General features: G+C 41.3%; 1 protein-coding gene across 3 annotated transcripts in view; it reads right to left on the bottom strand.

Annotated features, from left to right (window-relative positions):
* The window catches only part of CTCF (CCCTC-binding factor), a 47,346-nt gene continuing 25,127 nt past the window's right edge, over positions 1–22,219 (bottom strand). For all 3 annotated transcript variants that reach the window (XM_049865058.1, XM_049865059.1, XM_049865057.1), the window contains 10 exons: positions 20,722–21,511; positions 20,214–20,384; positions 14,804–14,937; positions 11,725–11,845; positions 10,966–11,115; positions 10,270–10,430; positions 9,415–9,597; positions 8,670–8,805; positions 2,729–2,890; positions 1–1,522 (listed from right to left, as the gene is read on the bottom strand). In XM_049865058.1, the coding sequence (XP_049721015.1) occupies positions 1,341–1,522; positions 2,729–2,890; positions 8,670–8,805; positions 9,415–9,597; positions 10,270–10,430; positions 10,966–11,115; positions 11,725–11,845; positions 14,804–14,937; positions 20,214–20,384; positions 20,722–21,502 (2,181 nt within the window). In that variant the 5' untranslated portion in view covers positions 21,503–21,511 and the 3' untranslated portion in view covers positions 1–1,340. The remainder of the gene's footprint in view (positions 1,523–2,728; positions 2,891–8,669; positions 8,806–9,414; positions 9,598–10,269; positions 10,431–10,965; positions 11,116–11,724; positions 11,846–14,803; positions 14,938–20,213; positions 20,385–20,721; positions 21,512–22,219) is intronic.

Genomic DNA, 22,219 nt, shown 5'->3' with positions numbered 1-22,219 from the left:
AACCACACCAGATGGACTGTCTGGAGCACTTGTTAATCTGTTATGATTTATTAGCTGTACAGCAGTAGATTCTCCTCCCCAGCTTTCAACCCCGTTACATATTTTATTCCAGGTCTCATGTTGGTGTCCTAAAGTAATGAAAAGTATCACACAGTACAGCTAAGTACAAAATGCATCAACCTAGAGTCTGATAGCTAACTGATGGCTGTCTTAAAAGCAATACACATAAGAAAAAAGTGTTTGAAATCAGCAAGACTGAGGCGCTCTAAAAAACACATTTTAAACGTGACAGTTCATGTGCAAGAATCACTTTTTAGTTGGTTTTGTTTGACATTATTATTCTTATTTTTTATTTTTTGAAGATCCAAAGTTTAAATTACTGACCTAGTAAAATTTTCTGGCCCAGCTTTTTAAGGGCTGCTGTGACCCACTCATAATCACCCTTCCGCTTTAACAGAGGATTTATAAAACACAAAATTCAGCTACAAACAGAGCAAAGAAAATGTAGATGGGAATCATAACTGAAAGTTAATTGTACAAGGTTCAAATGCTGGCTCCATGGGCTGGAAATCACGTCTTCCTTCCATGTGGGTGTCCGTTACTAGCGGGCAGCAGTCTGAGTACTGTTCTGCTACATGATTGTAATCCAATTCTCTGTCAACATTTACACACTACAGAGTCTGTGGTAACTTAATTTGCAAGTAATTAAAATGCTGGGTTTTCTTACACTGCACTTCTTAATTAATGGAAAAGATTAAAATGTAAAAAAAGTTATTTACAAGCTTGACCATACTAGAAACTTTGCCAAGAAAGAGGCAAAGCTTTCAGGACAGAAACCGATCGTAGCATGCCATACTACTGGTGTGCAGCTGACTCCAAGCAAAGGGAGTCAGGGAAAAGCAACAGCAAAAAACAGTTTAAAAGTCTAAGTCCTTCCCAAGTCTGCATTTACAATTAAAAACTCTGCTGGGAAGAAGACCATAGAACTCTGGGAAACCCGGTGGCCATTCTGGAGTGGTTTACCAAATCGAAAGAGAGAGTACAATGTCTCTGTTTCCATCTAAGAAAACCAGTTAGGCTCCAACACTGTCCTCAGCACTTCACAGTAAACCTTCAGGGACTCAGAACATTCCATGATTGCTAACATCAAACAGCAAGTCCTAGTTAAATCACGTTTTTCTAACATCATCCTTGGAAGTTTTAGTTCTCAGTATGTTTGGTAAAATGGTGTAAAACGATGCTTTTCCCAAAGCCAAAAGAAGAAAGAAGGGAGAAAAATTAAGATGCGGGCAGTTTAAACACAGCCCAGAGAAGTCCTGGAGGTGAGCAAGGCCCTGCCATCACCGGTCCATCATGCTGAGGATCATCTCCGGCGTGAGGTCTCCGTTGGGTGCGTCTGTGGCAGGTGGCTGGGCCTCCTCCTCTCCCTCTGCAGGCTCTGCGTCTGGCTCTTTTTTGACTTCAACTATAATGTTCTCAATTGCACCTGTGTTCTGGTCTTCAACCTGAATGATGGCTGTTGCTGGCAAAAAAGAACATGAATAAAACAAATGCTGCATTAAAGCCTCCAATGCTACGGAGGTCCTTTTAGACTTGACACTGAATGGGATGTCAGCAACATAGGAAAGTCTTAGTGATACAAAAGAAGCTAATTAAAAAAAAAAAAATTAAAGACTAAAATGTGACCATACATAAAGCCCCAATAATCTATAAACTATTAAGGAACATGTCTCCCGAATTACCTATTAAAATCTCTAGCTTTACTTTGTGTCACTAATTTGAGCTTTAGTGAGAGGCAGGCAAAACTGCAGACAGCCTGGCAGAGCGCACATGAGGAAGAATACTTCATAGCGTGTTTGCTGTAGATGTGTTTTATAGGTGGTCCCACCTACAGCAAGGAGCCTAACTTTTTTAAATTCTGAAGTTCTCACACATCCTGGGCCCGCCCATCAGTTTTTTCACTCAAGTATGCATAGGTGAAATGAGAGAGGCTGGTTTCCAGGGTCTACAGTTAAGGTCCTCTCTAGGACTAGAGACAGACATCTATATATGGGGCTCAGCGAGAACATGAAAAGATAGAGATTGTTAAAGTAGGGGGAAAAAAAAAAAGCCCACCATGGAGATTTAAAATAAGTCACCAGCTTTCAGAAGGAGATCTGGAGAGACACACTGAATAGTGCAAAGGCCTGAGTCCTCCTGTAATAAGGCTGGTTTGGCACACAGGCGCTGTCTACTGTTCATATGTGGTGTGGTGGTATGAGGTGGACAGCGACCACCTCTATGTCCTTTCCTAAGTCAGGAGGCCACCACTTGAATCCACAGGCCTGGGTTTCTTAAGCAGGACAATCTCAGCACAGAAACTGCTTTATCTTTCCCTCCTTTAAAATTTGGCTCTTTTACGTTCATTATCATATCAATTCTGCCAGCTGACTGTGACTTTGGTTGTTCTGCAAGACCTTCCCACATTAACAGAACCCATCTTGTAGAACAGAAGCCCCCTTCTACTATGGACTCTTCCTTGCTGAAAAGAAGGCTTCTAGAGACTGCCTCAGATGTTCCCCAGTAAGAAGTACTACGAACTACTTCCTGAGAGCTTGTTTCTGACAGGACCTTACTTGTTCTCCTGGTTTAGTTTCCATCTCCCCAAAGACCAAGAACCTGTCTGGCTCCTCCACATGCTGGGAGAGGGTGCCACCCTACTGAGCTCTCGGTGAGACCAGCAGCTTACGTTGGGTCTGTTTGGGCTGGTTGGTTCTGCCGGGGGGTCGTCCTCTTCGCTTCTTGGCGGGTGGTGGGGCTGGGGTCACAGGCTGTGGCTCTGGTTCTGGTTCAATTTCCACAGCAGGCTCCTCCTCGTCCTCATTGTCATCAAGGTCTGGCTCGGCATTTTCTTCTCATGAAATCATGAAGAGCAGGTGGTGGGGCAAGAAGAAGAGCAGTGGAAGAAAAAATAAAACACAAATAATCACATACTCTTACAGCTCGTTACATATTTGTTTTCTTTATTAAGAAAAGTCCACTTAAGAAATGCTGGAATTTTCACTATCAGCATTAATATAGTAAACTGGTATCGTGACAGAATCAAGCAAATAAACTTGAACACTATTATTCACATTTTATTTAAATAAATCAGGTCACTGGATGATACTTTTTTCTTTTAGCTTCAGACTCGAAGACTTACAAATTCTTAGAGGCAGCTCCATCTTGTACCATTATATAACAAGGCCACAAAACAGTGTTTAAGTTGAAAATAAAGCATATGTTCCCTCTAATCACTATAAAAAAAAAACCAAACCACTGCCGTCGAGTCGATTCCGACTCATAGCGACCCTATAGGACAGAGTAGAAATGCCCCACAAAGTTCCCAAGAAGTGCCTGGTGGATTTGAACTGTTGACCTCTTGGTTAGCAGCCATAGCACTTAGCTACTACGCCAACAGGGTTTCCCTCTAATCACTATACAAGGATAAATTAGAACACTAACCCTGAGACGGACCCTTGAAGACATGGTCCTGCTCCTCTGTGTGTGGACAGAAGGGCATACATGTGTGCACTCTTGTTGGGGCAAGACAAGAGTTCTTGATATACTCGGAGGCCTTATTTACTAGGGTAAGCAGCAAGAGTTCTGGTGGGGCTATTAGTGATAGGTTTTTGTTATTTTTTAAAATTTCATTTATTTTGTTGTTGTTGAGAATATACACAGCAAAACACACTGATCAAACTGTTCCTACATGAACAATTCAGTGACATTGATTACATTCTTCGAGTTGTACAACTGTTCTTGCCCTCCTTTTCTGACTTGTTCCTCCCCATTAACATATATTCACTGCCCCCTAAGGTTCCTATTTAATCTTCCCAGTTGCTGCTGGTCAGTTAGATCCCATATACATAGTTCTTAAAAGAGCATAATGCTCAAAACAGACAACTTTTACTAGTTAAGTTGAACTATGGTTTTGAGAAGACTTCTTATCTCTAGCATTGATGGGCTTTTTAAAGTCTAAGTTTTGGAACTTAATTTAATTCTCAGTTATACCAGACCCAATGGGTCATTCTTATCCCCCTCTTTAATGCCTCGTCTTCTTCATAAAATAAAAGGTACATAAAAGTAGCAGGAACTATTGCAGAAAGAACATCGCCCAGAGCCACGTAATACGCCTTTAAATCCCAGATCTTGGACTAGCTGTGTGAGCTGAAGCAACGACACATGGAGCCTCAGTCTCCTGGGATGATCTTTAAAGCACTCCCAATCTGCTTCATGGTGATTTGAGGAACAAAAGGACTGAGCTAGCGTGTGCGATCAAGCTCTGTAAGTTACACTGCAGTACATACACACAGCTTTTATTTTTATTTTTATTGTGTATCACAACGGAAAAAAATCTCCATTATTCAATTTACACCTCATTGCTTCCTTTAATAAGAGGCTTCACTTTCATTTTATTAAAAAAAATAGTAATAATAATAATGTAGAATTCAAAACTCTGACCTCAATTTGAAGCTCCTTTTTGTTGCCTACACCTGCAGGCAGCCAAAAAGGAAATGTTAGTGAATTATCTAGTGTTGCTGTAACAGTGGGTGGCTTTAACAAACAAATTAATTTTCTCATGGTTTGTTGTTGTTACGTGCTGCTGAGTTCGTTCCGATTCACTGCGGCCCTGTGTATGACAGAATGAAATGCTACCCGGTCCCACCCATCCTCACAATTATTGCTATGCTTGAGCCCATTGTTGCAGCCACTGTGTCAATCCATCTCATGGAGGGTCTTCCTCTTTTTCTCTTACCCTTCACTTTACCAAGCATCATGTCCTTCTCCAGGGACTGGTCCCCCCCTGATAACATGTCCAAAGTATGTATGACGAAGTTTTGTCATCCTCGCTTCTAAGGTGCAATCTGTGTACTTCTTCCAAGACAGATTTATTTGTTCTTCTGGCAGTCCACGGTATATTCAATATTCCTGCCAACACCACTAATTCTCACAATTTAGAAGGTGATTTAGGAGATAATATTGCAGCCACTTATTCACCATCCTAAAATGTGGGCTAGCTGGCACTGGACTCACAAGGACACCTCAACTGGGCCCTGAGGTATAAGAATAGCTAGGACAATCTTGGAAAATATCCTTCAGGAAATCTTTCACATAACTCATGGAACAGCACTAAAGACCCACACACTTTCTACTCTTATCTTTTTTTAATTAGCATCTAGTGAATAGTAAGATTTGTTGGGCCAATGAAGACCCTCCTGACTGTTATTACTGAAACCTGTACCAATGACTAAAAAGACAATTCAAAATGTAGGATTCACGGGTTTTTAGCCAATCTATGAAAACTTGATGCTTTCAATGGTTTTGCCCATTTGTAATGTTTATATATACTGAAGACTCTACTGTTCCTTGGACTTGGGCAGACATGGCTATGGCAGCGTGCTTGTCCGTTTTCCCATTCTTGCCTATTCTGTAGTATTTCCTTGGACTCGGGCAGACATAGGTCTGGCTGCATGCCTGTCCGTTATCTCACTTTTGCCTATTCTATAATCCTTGGACTTAGACAGACACGGCTCTGGCAGCATGCTTGTCTGTCTTCTCACTTGCCTTTTTGATACATGCTGAATAAAACGTTCTTTTTGCTTTACTTAACCTTATAACGTTTTTACCCTACAACAGAGGCTGTAAGTCTGAATTCGGGGTGCCGACTCTATGGGATGGCTTTCTCTGTTGGTTCTGGAGGAAGAAGGTCCTTTTCTCTTTGAGCTTCTGCTCCTGGGATATCTTTACGTGGCTTGGCATCTCACTTCCCCCATCTCTGCTTGCTTGTTTAATCTTTTATATCTCAAAAGAGGTTGACTCAAGAATACCTACACCAATCCTGTCTCATTAACATAACAAAGACAACCATTTACATAGTTGTCTATATGACAGGGTGACCTGCCCCATGGGGTTTACTAAGCTTTATAGGTGGAAACCCTGGTGGCTTAGTGGTTAAGTCCTAAGGCTGCTAACCAAAAGGTCGGCAGTTCGAATCCGCCAGGCGCTCCTTGGAAACTCTATAGGGCAGTTAGTTGTACTCTGTCCTATAGAGTCACTATGAGTCGGAATCAACTTGATGGCAGCGGGTTTGGTTTGGTTTTGGATTCTTTACGGGAGCAGAGCGCCAGGTCTTTTCTCCCAGAGTGGCTGGTACGTTTGAACCTCCAACTTTTTGGTTAGCAGTGAGCACTTTAATCAATGCACCACCAGGGCTCCTTAACCACAGGTATAGGGGTTAGGATTTAAAACACATATTTGGGGGGGAGGGACGACACAATTAATCCATAACAAAAAAAACAAAACAGCTCCCTCTCAATTACTGTGGCACAAAACGTACACGGCCTGCCTTTCTCCAAGCACAGGTCTGCGTACATTCTCTTTCTCTGGAACTCAGTGTTTAAATTTAGATATTTGTAGGTGAACGTGTGATCTTCAGGACAATCTGCCTTGTTTAAGTGTCTGAAACCCTAAGTGAAAATCTAGGGAGCATACTGGCATGTGGAAGTGTGTCAAGAACAAGATGCTTCCCTATTCAACTTATTCAAGCCCCTTATTGCCCAAGCTGGCCCAATGCCTAGAAAACTAAACAAATTCAGTCAGAATTGGGGGAAAAAGCACACAAAGAAAATGGTTAATAGGGTCAAAGCCATACTGGCTTGGAGAGATTTTGGCAAAAAGCCTTGAAAATAGCAGCAGACTCTGCTGGTCAATTTCTGCAGACAGCCAACAGGCAGAACTTCTGGGAAAGGACAAATACGACTGTAGCTTCTATCAGCAATGGGATAAAAAGTCCAGATGGACTTTCATTTTCCCAGGAGGGTTACAGAAACACTAGGTACGTGGCCCAGAGCCAAACTCTATGCTCTACTAACTAGCAGTGCAGACGATAAAAGGGAAAATTACAGAAATCTATTAGGAACCACTGATAATCAGTCCTCCAGCCTAAAGATGCTTCTGGAGAAAAAAAATTAGTAGGGACTGAAGACAGTTCTGTTGGGAGGATGAACCATGGGAGTGAGCATGGCAGTACTACGAGGAAGAAGGGCATGGAACAGTTGTAGCAACTAAGAGCAACTACAGGGATCTTCATGCTCAAGGTTATCTGCAGATCACTAGAGGTACTCGGGGCCTTCTGATATAACAACAGTCCATGGCAACAATTTCTTGGCCAAGCAAAGGGATTCTCAGTAAAGACTGGTATGTTTTTATAAAAATTAAGCAAATTGGTATCTTAAGGAGGCATACACTTCTACTCTGCACACATGGCTTCGCATGAGTTGGAATCAACTCAACAGCAACTAAATACAACAAACAACTTAAAATCCAGTGACTGAAGAAATACTACTTAAAATAGATTTTTCATTAACAAAGGTAGCAAAAGTAAATTATTCTTATGTTTACTGGATGAGTATTCTCCCAGAAAGAAATGTCCTGTTAAAATAGACAATATAAAATAACAACAAAGCAAGAGACCCTTGTTAAACACATAATGCCTTCTTGAGTATGCTTTACAATACAACTAAAAAAGTCAATGAAATTCTTTAAAACACTCCTTTTTCAAAAATTTCATTCCCTGTCTCCTATTTCTACTAACAAGCTGTAATAGACAAAATGAAGAATCACTTAGAAATACATTAGGAACCAGGCACCTATAATCTTTCTGGCCTGATGGCACTTCCAGGAAAGTACATTCCAAAAAACAGAGTTCCCCTATACTGTTTCTCCATAAAACTTTAAAATTTTTCATCCTAGGTGTGCATTCTTACCCAGGGGCTAGGAGCCCAGGTATCTGTATCATAGAATCCCAACGCTTTTGAACATATTTGTTCAGGCCTGGATTTCATGACTTGAAAGGCAAATAATGCCCCAAACAGCATTAATAGTAGGAAAATAGGTAAGGTTTTTAATTAGAAATAGAGAAGAAAGTTAGGAAGGGAAAGGCTGACCTTAACCTGGTCAATACGCTTAAGCAACTGTCTTCATGTCTATTAGATTAACCTGCTCAAATCTACACCAGCTTCCTAAATGTGTCAGTTAAGAACAGACAGGAGACACTCTGCCAGCCTTAGAAGACCTCTAATTTGAGAATTTCATATATGCCCTTCCCTGGTGGTGTAGTGGTTAAGTGCTACAGCTGCTAAGCAAAAGGTCGGCAGTTCGAATCCACCAGGCGCTCCGGGGCAGTTCTACTCTGTCCTGTAGGGTCGCTATGAGTCAGAGTTGACTCGATGGCAGTGGGTTTGGTTTTGTTTTGGTTTATTAAGCAAAGATACTAGTTTGCTTTGGATTTAAAAGAATATAGCACACATGAGATTACTGAACACTGGGATGCCATGAGAAAAAAAGACAAGAAAATTTGCCTCAAAAATAAACTGCTGTTGTTGATACATACGTACATTCACACATAAACATGCTGGAAACTGGGTACCCGAATCTGCCGCCCAAAACAAACCCAGTGCCACTGAGTTGATTCCGACTCACAGCAACCCTACAGGACAGAGTAGAACTGCCCCATAGAGTTTCCAAGGAGTGCCTGGTGGATTCAAATTGCCGACCCTCTGGTTAGCAGCCGTAGCTCTTAACCACTACGCCACCAGGGTTTCCAAATCTGCCACAAGTGTAACTAAATCAAGAAACGAGTCACTTACCACTGTCAGAAGAGTCTTCTTTTTTAGAACGCATCTTTCTTTTTCTTCCACGTTTACCCTTCTTCGTTTCTCCTCCATTTTCCCCTTCCACACCATCTGGACCAGCACAATTATCAGCATGCCTTGCCATGGTATTCTAACGAAAGGAACAAAACCCTCTTTGACATTACTAAAAAAGCTAACATCGAGATGTCAGAATTGTAAGTTCTCTTATTTTTAGTTTAATAAAATAAAATTTGGGAGGCATCCATATCAAGTCCGGGTTTCCTAGTGTCTGCTAAAATGCGTCCTGAACATGCTCTTCTTATTCAGGGGGGCTGGTTTCAATCTGGAGCAGAGTCAGAGAGAGAAAGAAAGAGAGAGATGGAGACAGAAAGAGAGAGAGTGCGTGAGAGCCCCTTAGAAGACAGGTCTGTGTTCTCTGAGGAGAGGGCTCAGCAGCCTCTAAGACAGGAGGACGCAGGAGAGGACCAGCTCCCCGTTCCATGCAGATTTCAATCCTTTTAAGGAAATTCCTTTAAACAATCAAACCTATTCAAAGGTAGTGGGTTCCCTATCAGTGGAAAGGTTCACACATGGATAGAAAACTCTAGATTGGGATGACTGGCTGGGTACTGCCCTTTCCATACGAGAGAGGATCTCTATGTTTACAACCTCAGACGAAAAAACTGCCCTGCTGGACAGCGGAAGATCAAGAATGCAATATTAAGAATCATTATAGAGGACGGGAAGTTCGGACTCTTACCCGACGTGTAAATGTTTTCCCACACTTAGAACAGACGAAGGCCGCAGGGACAAAGTTGGGGTCGTGATAGCGTTTGAAGTGCATGTCGAGGAGCTGTTTCTGGCGGAAGGTCTTATCACAGTGGCTGCAGGCATAAGGCTTCTCCCCAGTGTGGGTGCGTTTGTGCATGATCATATGCCTCTCCTGAAACCGAGCCGGGGTGGAAGAGGCTCAGAGCCTGGCCAGGGGCTGGTACCCAGCTTCTGGTCACATGCACATGACTGACAGGCTTTCTCATTCAAGGGTCTGTGCTCAATGCTGCTGGTCCAGACAATAAAGCCATCTTTACTGGGGTAAATGCTAGTGCGCCCACAGATTTAGCACAGATAAAACCGCTCACTCCTTCTGGGCTGCTTCTCTAGCTCCTGCCCTAAGCATCAAGCCCCAGGAGCAGACTACGCCCCCTCTCTAGCCCTGGACTTAATTTCGACGATTTTGAAAAAGAAGTTGTCAGTTTACATTAGGAAAAGGTAAGCTGTGACTGAATAAAGTATCAGCTGGAGACTGGGAAGATACAACTGAGAAGCACAGCCTCTGATTTTTTTATTTTGGTGGTGTTCCTCATAAACCACAGTTTAAAAATGCCATCCTTAAAAACAGCCACCACTGAAAATCTGGTAACAATTACTGGTGATGGTTGCACATGATGTAACTGCTATCACTAAATCACCAAATGTGGAAAAAAAGTGAAATTAAAATACTTCAACTTAAAAAAAAAAAAAAAAGAAAAACCACCAAGCCACCACACATAAAAGCTCTTTGACAAGGCCTTACAGAGTAGGGCATTGAGTACTTTCTAATGATGCAGGGCCCTACCTGTCTGCAAGCATAATCACACTGGTCACACTTAAAGCGCTTCTCGTTCTTGTGTGACTTCTGATGCTGGATGAGGGCATAGCGCTCATGAAATACAGCATCACAGTAACGGCACTTCTTGCCTTGCTCGATATAGGAATGCTGCTTTCGCAGGTGGACACCTGAAAACAAAAACACAAAATCCAGTCTAGCTTGTGACAATACGAACAAGCGTTTCAACAAGTTAATAACACATTTCCTTCTGTTTCTTGAAAAAATTACTCTGGCTGCTATACAGAAAATAAAAAAGAGAAACGACAGGTGTGGCAAGACCAGTTAAGCTAGCTGAAGCAGGACAGGTGAGAGAAGATGGTAGTCTGAACAAGGACAATGGCCATGCATACAGTAGGAAGGGGAAGAACAGATGAACAGAGGAAGCTGAATCAACAGGATTTCGTGACTGAAGTAGAATGAGGAAGAGGGGTGTCAGGGATGACCTCTAGGGATGACTCTGATGAGATCACTAAGACCTGACTGCAGCAAGGTAAAGAAGAAGAAAAAAACGGCAGTTAATCAACAGCTTTTATTAAGTAGCTGGCCACTTACATACACAAAGCTTAAGAGTCAAAGACAACGAAGTAATTTATAGTCCTCGTATTTTCACAAATTTTTCAAGAAAGTATGTATCTATTTTATTAATGTCACTAATCTACTTACCCAAATCACTTTTTCGGGCTATGACAGTGTCACAGTGGGGACAGTGAAATTTGGCCACATTTTCTGTGTGCTTCTGTAAAATGTGCATCTTCATGGTACCGCTCTGGGTAAACCGAGCGTGACAAATGTAACATTCATAAGGTTTTTCTCCTTAAAAGGAAACACAGAATGAACAAATTTAATGAAGTGAAGACACTATAATTTAATTGGAGGGTAATTCAGGGGCAGCTATGCTAAGCTGGAGAATCTGCAGGTCTTACTCAGGGAGCTGAAGCCACTGCCCTGCACGTGCCTATCTCCAGAAATAGCCGACAAGTCCTGAAGTGCTGTTGGCCACCTGTGTTCTGCCCAGCTCTGCTACACAGTCTTTCACATTTAGTTCCTACAATAATGCCTACCTTTGGGGGAGAGTAGATGGGATGGTAGGAGGATCAGCATGTTTTTCTTTGTAGGAAAAGACAGCACTTAGGAAAACTGATCAAGCTGGGTTAGGTAATCTACCAACTTCTTAAAAGCAAAAACTCTCAGACTTTCATTTCATTTCTTCCTTATTGTTCCATTTGCATAAAGACTCATGTTGAATAACAAAACAAGTCATTCTCTAATATATATTCAGAACAATGAATTCAGAAATATGCTAGAGCATCATACACCACTTTTATGCCAGCCTTTGGTTCAGGTAAACAATGGGGGTATGTGGTGGGTCACAGGGTCCCTCCGGATCCACTGAAAAGCAGCTCACTAGGGGAGAAGTCCTACCTGAATGGGTTCTCATGTGCCTTTTCAGCTTGTATGTATCCCTGCTGGCGTAACTGCACAAACTGCACTGGAACGGACGCTCTCCCGTATGAGAGCGTATGTGACGTTTTAATTTGCTGACCTGAAACATGTAAGCAACTTGTTTAACACAGATTGTTAACACGAGCACTGGCTGGGCACAAAGGCTTAGTTTCTGGGCACCGAAGTTCAGAATATACAAAAAGCCTAACAGATAATATTGCTTCCTCCTTATTATCTGTAACCTTCATTTCTCAAATCTATACCATAGTTCAAAGGAAGGACATAAATGGATAAGGATATAGATGAGTCAATTTGGTCATTATTAATCCTGGTTTAAGCTGGGTGATAGGTACATGGAGTTATACCATTTCCTCTACTTCTGCATGTTTGAAAATTTCCATAATAGTTTTAAAATGATCCATTACCTATTTATGGGTCAATCTCCTTCCAGATTCTGAATCTGAGTTAATGAGCATGTGTTTCAAGACCCCTCACCCTCTCTTATTATCATTAGCACTTCCTAGACAGGCAAGGCTTCAGGGTCCTCGCATCTATCTTTGTCATCACTGATTATGCCTTTAGTCTCCTGCTGGGTACTCTTCCTTCAAAAACAGTGACTTTCAAATCCGGTTATAAGAAGTGCTTTGACCACTTACTAATACACCTATTCCTCACTTATTGACTGTCTCGTTATCCGACGTTTCTCATTTACAACAATAGTAGAAAATTTACTATCTGGCTATCTTGGGCATTAACGAGGCAGTGCGCATGGCTGCAATGGCTGCGAAGTGTCCCTCCCTTCTGGAGGGCCCCTAGGCCTCCAGGAAGTGGGACCACACTGCCCTGTGCCCTCCATTCCCTCCTGCCAGCAGGGGCACTGTGTCCAGTTGCCATGCAGGGCTGGCCTTCTTCATGCCCATGGCCTCCGTGCAGATAAGGAGGCAGCACTGAGCCAACAGGCACCGGCTCTAGGTTCTCAACTCCTATGCAGCATGAGGACCTACAATTCAAAATTGCTGGGAAGGTGGGGAAAGAGGCACTGGAGAGGGTGTTTCAAAGAAATGCGTGTGAGTTTAATGACATCCCAAAGACCCGAACTGGGGGTGAAGCCTGGTATGGTGCCTGGCTCCTAGCGCCCTTGCAGGCACAGAGGGGTTGCAGAGGTAGGAGTGGAACCCTGGAGGCAGCTACGCAAAGAAGCTCTAACCCAGCATGGGAAGAAGGTAAAGTGGTTAAGCCATGGGCCCTCCAGTCACACAGCCCGACCTTATCCAGCTTTGTCTCCTCCAAGCCTACTTCTCTGCAGAAGAATAATCTATAACTGAACTCGTCACAGTGATGAGCACATCAGTAAGTTTTAGCTGTTGTTATTTCTATGATCACATTTTCTAAAGAAAAAAAAAATCAGACAAATGGATGATATGAAAACAGACAAACAAAATCCTCCACTTTCACCTAACCCTGCTTCTCCACGTAACAACCTGGTCTTTGAAACCTAACCATGTTGATAAGGGAGGAGTGGGTGAAATTTTAAAAATGTTCCAAAAAAATATTAAATAGCCTTGTACCATTAACTATTACACAGTCAATTTTCACATCCTCTAAGTGGTTAAACAATTGTCCCAACAGCATTACTGAATCATTCCCTTTACTCCCAGATTTCCCTCTTTTATCACATTTAAGTTCTTGTGTACACCCGAATTCTTCTACGGAGCTATTTTGTCTATTCCTGTTCCAATACTTGTTTTAATTTACTACACAGTTTTACAACATTACCACAGCACAAGCTCCCTAATTCTTTTTCCAAAATCTTCTTAGTCATTCATATTTACTCGTCAGTTGAAATTCAGAATTAACTTATAATGTCTTTTCAATGATTTATGTCCTTTAGACATTTGTGAAGTTTTCTTCATATAAGTATCAGATTTTTTTTTTGTTCAATTTATTCCTGAGTCATTTTGTTGCTGTTTGAACCATTTCATAGCTTCCCACTATTGCTAGTATATAATAAAATTATTGATTTCTGTATATTTATCCTTTATCTGGCCACCCAACTGATCTCTTACTACTCTAAGTTTTTTAGCTGATAACTCTTGGGTTTTTTGGGTAAGCAAATCACTTGTAAGAAATGGCAGTTTTATCTTTCCATTTTATTCCATTGGCTAGGATTTCCAGTACAATGTTGAAATAATAAGTGAGAATGATTATTTTGTCTTGTTCTTTATTTTATGGAAATACTTTCAATGTTTCAGAGTTAATTAGGATGGGTTTACTATAGGTTTCTGGTATATGCTCTTTATCATATACTCTATCATATAAAAGTTTTCTTCTACTCTCAACTTGATAAAATTTTAAACAGTACTGAGGATTGAATTTTTTTTCCCAGTTACCTATATAGTTAGTATGGTTTTTCTCTAATTTCTCAATGTAGTATATATCAGTAATTTCCTAAGGTCGAACTATCCTTGAATTTTAGATACAGCCCACTTAATAATTGCCTACTTTTTAAATATATTACTAAATTTGGTTTGTTAACAATTTTATTCAGAATTTCTATTTTTCTGTGAGAATAAAATATACTTTTCCTTTTGGTAGTATCCTTACCCAGTTTTGGTGACAGGGCAGACTCAAATAAAAAAGTTGAGAAGCCTCCCATTTTTAAATGCCCTGGGCAGTGTTTCTGTGGGAGAAAAGTGTGGCAGTCTTCTTCAGTAAAGATTACAGCCTTGGAAACCCTATGGGGCAGTTCTACTCTGTCCTGTAGGGTTGCTATGAGTTGGAATTGATTCAATAGTAGTGGTTTTGGACAGAGTTTAGGCCAAGTAGATATTTGTTTCTTTGAAGTTTGGTAGAGCTTGTCTACAAATACCCTGTGGAACTGGTGTTCTTTTTTCAAAGGGTAAATCTCCTATACTCATTTCAATTTTGGTGGGGAGGGCACGAGTGTCAATCTAGTAAGATTTTCTACCTCAACTTAAGTCAGTTTGGGTAGTTTATATCCTCATACTGGAATCACAGTCTGCTTAAGAGAGGCACCAACAAGGAGCTGAACACTCACTTCTACACTGGCATAATCGCACATGGAACACTTAAATGGCTTCTCATGGGTGTGTTTGTAACGACGATGCCGCACCAATTCTCCACTGGTCACAAAGGCCATGTCACAGTCTGGGCACTTGTGAGGACGAGTACCTACAGAAAGGTAGGCATAGGAGGAAAAACAAGATCAAGGGCACAGTTAATGACTCAGAGTTCAATGTGTGACATACAACTGCTGCTGGAGGTTGGACCTTGCTCATCCCACCAACTTTGGACCAGTCTGAGAGAGGCTTCAAAAGCTATGGGAGGATTCAGCTGATCTTTACAACTCTAACTCCAGAATATTAGAAATGTGTGCCAAATATTTTCTCTTAATTACTCATTTGAATCTAGATTCAAATTTAAGTACAAAATTCTTCTTGTATTTTGTATAAATTTTACAAAAAATATTTTGTGAACATTCTGGCTACTCTGGATTAAAAGTTAACGGAAACACAACAAAAAATACCCCCTAAAGTCTTCTTTAAACCAAATAATAATTTAACTTAACTAGTAAAGAATGTCTGCCTCGAGCACTGTGCTCTGTTAAGAACTACCTACATAGGATCAAACTGACAACAGCAACTAGAAAGGTTAGACAGAAAACTTAAGGGGGCAGTGAGTTCATGTTAATGGGGGGAGAACAATTTATAAAAGGAGGCTGAGAATGGCTGTACAATTAGAAGAATGCAACCAATGTCATTGAATTGTACAGTCAGGAACTGGTGAACTGGTGTCATGTTCTACTGTGAATATTCTCAACAACATGAACAAAAACAACAAAAGTTGATAGAAACACCCTTCTTTTCCAACTCTTGCTAAAGAACAGATAACACCTTTTACACTTTGATGCTTTATCAAGTATAGACCACAGGATCAATAAAGCTGACTATATATATAGGGCTATTGGGCTGTTCATATTCTGAAGCATTATGAAAATGTTTCTTCTTTTTAAATACAAACATTCCAGCTTTCTATATAAATTGTTTTTGATAAGGAGTTCCAGAGGTTTATCAAAGGCTTTATGAAGTAGTACTGCCTTTATGTGATTTAAACAAATCTTTTCAAACATCCACATCTAATATTCAGTTATTCAAATGTCAATTTACCTAATCAGATAAAATGTCAATTTATCTAACATAATACTTTTATGAGCTAATGCAGTGCGATGGATCACTTTTATATGCCCTTTCTTGCCATGGTCTTGTAACTTCCATCAAATGACTGGGTAGGACTATGCAAATAAGGTGCTTATGTCCTACAAAGAGGATTAAACAGCTTGTTAATAATGCAAATGAGGTGCATGGCACTCTTGTGGGTGTGGTACCATGCAAATAAGGTATATGGAACCCTAATGAGGGGATTCGTCAGTTGCCACCCTGCTAGGCTTAAAATGAACCATCCCAGAGGCAGAAAGAGGGGAACTCACTAACCACCAAGAAGAGCAGAGCAGATCCTTTGGACCCAGGGTCCCTGTGCTGAGAACCTCCTAGACCCAGGAGACAGAGAAAGGGAGTTGTAACACCGGAGATGCAAGATGGCGAGAAGTGGCTGCAGAGAAACAGCAGCAACAGAACCAGAAGACCAGCACAAGACAGCACAGTGGGCTTCCTGGCCCACAGAGCTAGAGAGCTGACTGCCTTCAGGAAAAAGCTCCTTAGGGAAGTGGTGTGCCTCTGGGCACTTATCGGTGGAACTAAAGAGCTTTGAAACACTTGTCAAGCAGAGCAAAGGCCAAGTAGGCCCAAAAGCCAGGGAGAGGCCTGTCTGTGGGCACGGCTGAGAAGCTGTCCTGACCGAAGAACTATATCCTGAGTCATTTCTGATTCTGAATTGTAACCTGTTACTTCCCTTATAGACCCCATAATCGTTAAGTATTGTCTGTGAGTTCCGCGCAGCCATCTCACGGAATTATCAAATGCGGCAGGGAAGGAGAGGGTGCTTTGGGAGTGATGGGTGGTGTGAGAACTGGTAAAAAGCTTGGAGAGAGAAGGTTATGTTTGACCTCTGCTTCACAGGAATCAGCTTTGGGCTAATGGCGATGCTTTCCCCACTTTGTGAAGTTAGAGGTCAGGAACCCCCATCATGCCATTTTTATAGCTAATTATATACCCTTTAAATATATATTTTTTTTTAAACTGAAAGTATCCTAGTGTTTTCAAATATATTCTCCCACAGCAGCCACGCAACATAACTGATTACTTTAGTGGCCCTATCTGGATCTTCTCCAGACGTTTTACATTCTAAAATACTGCATTAGAAATATCATGCCCAGGTGATACTGACAATAATAAGGAGATAAAGCCAGCAGCAGAACACAGTTCTGTTTTCACAGACTATGATTTGGAAAACTAGTGACCATCTGTAATTGTGGGTTTGCAATTTGTAATGGGTGCAAGTAAGGTACTCCCCCAAACTGCAAAACTGAAGGAAGGTTTCTCTCTGAGACAGGAATTAGTAAGAGTCACAATGTAATGACTGGGACCCATCCATCTGTAGAAATGATTCTTTCAGAGACTGAAGAAAACCTGGAGACAGAAGCGTGACTGGAATATGATAGTAACAAAGAAATTCCAAGGGTGTTCATTTGCTTATTCAATTTGCTTCTTTAGCACCACTGAGGAAGAAGGCGTGAGGACGAGTTTTTGTCTGCAAAAAAACCCAGTCTGGTGATAGATAGGTAAGTAAAGAAGTAATTAACAAGAGCAGGAAAACAGCACCCACTTCTGTTAGGGCAAGGTAAGCTGAAAAACAAGAACTGCCTGTGTTTACCTAGTACTACATAGGAGAGAGAAATAACCCTGACTCTGAAAGACATAAGCCTAGCAATTAGGAAAGAGGTGGACACTGCTGTGGGGCAGGGATATTCATCAGGTTGCACAATATGACCATCTATGTCCCTCCACTCAAAGTCTATGCTCACCAACCCATCTTTCGATGGCTACGGCATCTTCAAATAGGCAAGGGCACCCCACAGATTGCAATACAACTGCATCTACAAAACAAGAAGGTGTATTTCTCACTATAAAATGATGCGCTGGTATATGCATCTGACTCTTGAAGCTTTGGTTAGTATGAATCAGTCTTGTCCAATCAGCTCTGGGTAACTGAACAGATGGAATTTCTTATTTGCAAAGCTGAGGACCTACATACGATGCCTACATTAAGGCACTCCCATCTTGGAATGTCCTAGGGGCTAGTCATATGCCCCTGTCACAGTGTCTTCACAGCACCAATAAACCATATTATCAAGTAGAAACTAGCGGAATGTTGAAAATGACTGAATTACATTAGAAAAGACTATACTACTGTACAGCATACTGCTTATAGTAAGGACAATATCCATTAGATCGTGACAACCAGCACATCAAATCAAAACCAGAGTCATCATTTAAAAGGAGGTGGAGAACCTGGAAAGGGGAAAGCTATTCTGCATTAAAAACCAGGAGAAAGGAAGTTTTTACTATCATTTGCAGACAAGTACCAAAACTTAAAGTACAAACAGCCCAGAAGAAAACCAAACAAGAGTTCCGGTGCAGAGTCCCTCCACTCCAGTGGGCTCCTAAGATCTGCCCGCAGCCAACATGAAGCTTAATGAGAATACCTGAGAAGCACATTTAAGGTATGTATGAAACTCTAAAACGATCAAATGTTTGAATTGCCAGAATGAATGTTAGCAATGCCTTAAAACTTTCCCCTCTGAGATTATGGATTACTTATGTTTCCTGAGGTAAAACAATGCCATGATTTTCACAAAGGTAGGATTTCACTTCTAATGTTCTTCCTCATAGTTGCTCGGGGCTTTTTTGGGGTCTTTTTTTGGTCAGTGTTTAAGATGTTAGCAACATAATGGTATTGTCTTCAGGAAATATTACAAGTTAACTATTAACTACCAGAGTGGTTGCAGCAGTACATTGACAAAGAACTGCCAGAAGTTCAAGCTGGACTCAGAAGTGGACGTGGAACAATGGGTTATCGTTGCTGATGTCAGACGAATCACGGTTGAAAGCAGAGAATACCAGAAAGATGTTTACCTGTGTTTTATCAACTAGGCTAAGGCATTTGACTGTGTGGATCATAACAAATTATGGATAACATTCCAAAGAACGGGAATTCCAGAACAATTAATTGTGCTCATGAGGAATCTGTACTTAGACCAAGAGGCAGCTGTTCGAATAGAACAAGAGGGTATCGTGTGGTTTAAGGTCAAGAAAGGTGTGGATCAGGGTTATATCCTTTTACCATATTGATTCAATCTATATGCTGAGAAAATAATTCAAGAAGCTGGACTATATGAAGAAGAATGCGGCATCAGGACTGGAGGACGGCTCAATAACAACCTGCAATATGCAGATGACACAACCTTGCTTGCTGAAAGAGAACTTGAGGCACTTACTGACGAAGATCAAAGATGACAGCCTTCAGTATGGATTACACCTGAACATAAAGAAAACAAAAATTCTCACAACCAGACCAATAAGCAACATCATGATAAATGGAGAAAATATTGAAGCTATATAAGAGTTCATTTTACTTGGATCCACAATCAACACCCATGGAAGCAGCAGCCAAGAAATCAAACAAGACATTGCATCGGGCAAATCTGCTGCAAAAGCTCTCTTAAAAGTATTAAAAAGCAAAGATGTCACTTTGAGGACTAAAGGTGAGCCTGACCCAAGCCATGGTGTTTTCAATTGCCTCATATGCATATGAAGGCTGGACAATGAATAAGGAAGGCTGAACAAGTATGGATGTCTCTAATATACGGTGCTGACCAGACTACCAGAAGAACAAACAAATCTATCTTGGGAGAAGTACAGCCAGAATGCTATTAGAAGCAAGGATGGTGAAGTTTCATCTCACATGCTTTGAACACATTACCAGGAGGAGCTAGTCCCTGGAGAAGGACATCATGCTTGGTAAAGTAGAGGGTCAGTGAAAAAGAGAAAGACTCTCAAGGAGATGGGTTGACACAGTGGCTACAGTAATGGACTCAAGCAAACAACGATTACGAAGATGGTACAGGATGGGGAAGTGTTTTGAAACACAGGATCACTATGAGTAGGAACCGATTTGACGGCACCTAACAATGACAACAATAGATATTTCCTGGAACATCATCCTCATAAAGTTTGCATTATTTCTCAGTAAATTTTCTTTATGTTCTTCTATAAGTCTATCTGCTTACAATAAAATCAAGATTACAAAAAGAACACCATAAAGAACAAAAATCTTCCTTCTTTAATTTCCTGCTGGAACCAGCTGGGATGAGACTTAAAACCCGAGTTTATCCCAACTTGTAACCTTTGCTACTTTTTTTTTTTTTTTATGTTGTAGGGGGATAGGCAGCACTCATCTCCCTGCCCCCAACACTCTTATCCAGCATGCACCTGTGTGTGTGTTAAGGTGGTTTCTCAGGAGGGTGACTGTTCTGAATGCCCTGCCACAGAGATGGCACTTGTGTGGTCTCTCATCAGTGTGACTTTTCATGTGACGATCCAAATTTGAACGCCGTGGACACGTGTAACTGCAGAGTTCACACTGGAATGTCTTCTTTACACCTATATGCAAAATCAAACAGTTACTTGATGCAGGGTTTCAAAGTGTTAAGATTAATCCTGATCTTAAATTTCTACAAATATATTCCATTAGGCTTTATAAATAAATGCAGTCTAAGTCATAACTATGTCCTGCCACTAATCAATTTCTTTCTTTCTCTCCAGGCCTTCAGAAAATACTCAATCTGAAGAACTTTTAAACTGGTTAAAAAGACTGGTACCCACATAAAGATCTTAAAAAAAAAAATTATTTTAATATAAAACAACCTGAATATCCACTGTGTTGTGTACTTTACTCCAAAGTGGTTTTATGAGAATATAATGGATAAACTAATTTTACCTTTCTTTTTAATTTTTGTTGGCTTTGGAGGCTTCATGTTACCAACCACTTTCTCTGCATTAACCTCCGACAGCAGACCCTCCTGCTGTTCTTCCTCAAAATCGTAGACAGATACGTCCACATCTTTGCCCTCCTCTGTGTAACGCAGTTTGCTCTTTTTGGTTTTCTTTGTTTTTTTGGCTGGTGGCTGATAGTCAGGGTCTTTTTGCCAGCTAGGATCTTCCTGAGGCGGAAGTTCCCCTTGCTCTAGCGTCTCCACCTCTCCATTGGCCCCCACTTTCACCACTTGAAATCCTTCAGGCAAAGGTAAGGTGTGACATATCATGGGTTCGCTTTCTGTAAGGCCCTCTTTAGACACCTCGTTCTCATAAGCCCCCTGAAGTTCTTCTACTGAAGTGGTAGCAACAGGTACAGTTACGGGAACAGGTACTTGAACAAGCTGAAGCTCTCCTATGTTTATGGGCTGTTCCTCCATATTTACAACCTGCAAGGTTATGATCTGGGTATCATCCACAGCAGCCTCTGCTTCTGGAGCCACTGCCCCCTCCATTACTTCAGTCTTCATCTGAAGAAGGGTGGGGTCCAGCTGTTCCATCATTACCATCTGTACACCGCTGTTGACATCCTGCACTACCTCACCCCCTTCCGTCTGGTTCTGGGGTAGGTGGCAAGCGTCCTCCTCCTGGCCGCCTTCCCGGCGTCTCTGGTAAGTCTTTCTCTCCTTTCCTTTAATGAAAGTTTCGGACTCCTCCACAATGGCTTCAACTGCCTCACCTTCCATCTCCCCTTCCTTTATTAAGGGAGAACACAAATTGTTATTTAAAATAGTTTGTCTAAATGAAAACATACATTTTAAAATAAAAAGATCCCTGATGAATGAATTAGGCACCAATGGTTTTTAGCATTACAGAAAGACACAAGATATCATGTGCTTCCTGATGGAAGAGCAAAACATTACCTATGTAGCAGTCTTGCCAAACAGAGCAAACAAAAAACCTGAAACTAATTAAGTCTCTATATCCAACTACCAATTAACAGAAAATCGGTAACAGAGGATGTTAAATTACACTTAAACCAAAAACCAAACCTGTTGCCGTCAAGCCGGATTCTGACTCACAGCGACCCTCTAGGACAAAGTATAACTGCCCCAAAGGGTTTCCAAGGAGTGGTTAGAGGCTGTAGCTCTTAACCACTGTGCCACCAGGGCTCCTAAATTATACTACAGAGATGAAAACCAGCAAAATCCAGACTGAGGGGAAACTCTGTAGGATGAACTACCTAACTTCTTCTGCAAATACATCACTAGGAGAAAAAACAGAAAGGATAGAGGGAGAATATAGGTCAGTGGTTCTTAACCTGGGGCGATTTTTGCTATAAAGAATCCTACAATGCACAGGTCAGTCTCCCACAACAATTACCTCGCTCATAATGTCCATAGTGCTAAGGTTGAGAAATCTTGATATAGACAAAAGAGACTCAGAGTCATAGCAACCAAACA

This window comes from Elephas maximus, chromosome 21, assembly GCF_024166365.1.
Source record: "Elephas maximus indicus isolate mEleMax1 chromosome 21, mEleMax1 primary haplotype, whole genome shotgun sequence".
In the NCBI taxonomy this organism is placed as follows: Eukaryota; Metazoa; Chordata; class Mammalia; order Proboscidea; family Elephantidae; genus Elephas; species Elephas maximus.
The sequence above is the reverse complement of the archived record's forward strand: the minus strand, read 5'-3'. Positions and strand labels throughout refer to the sequence as shown.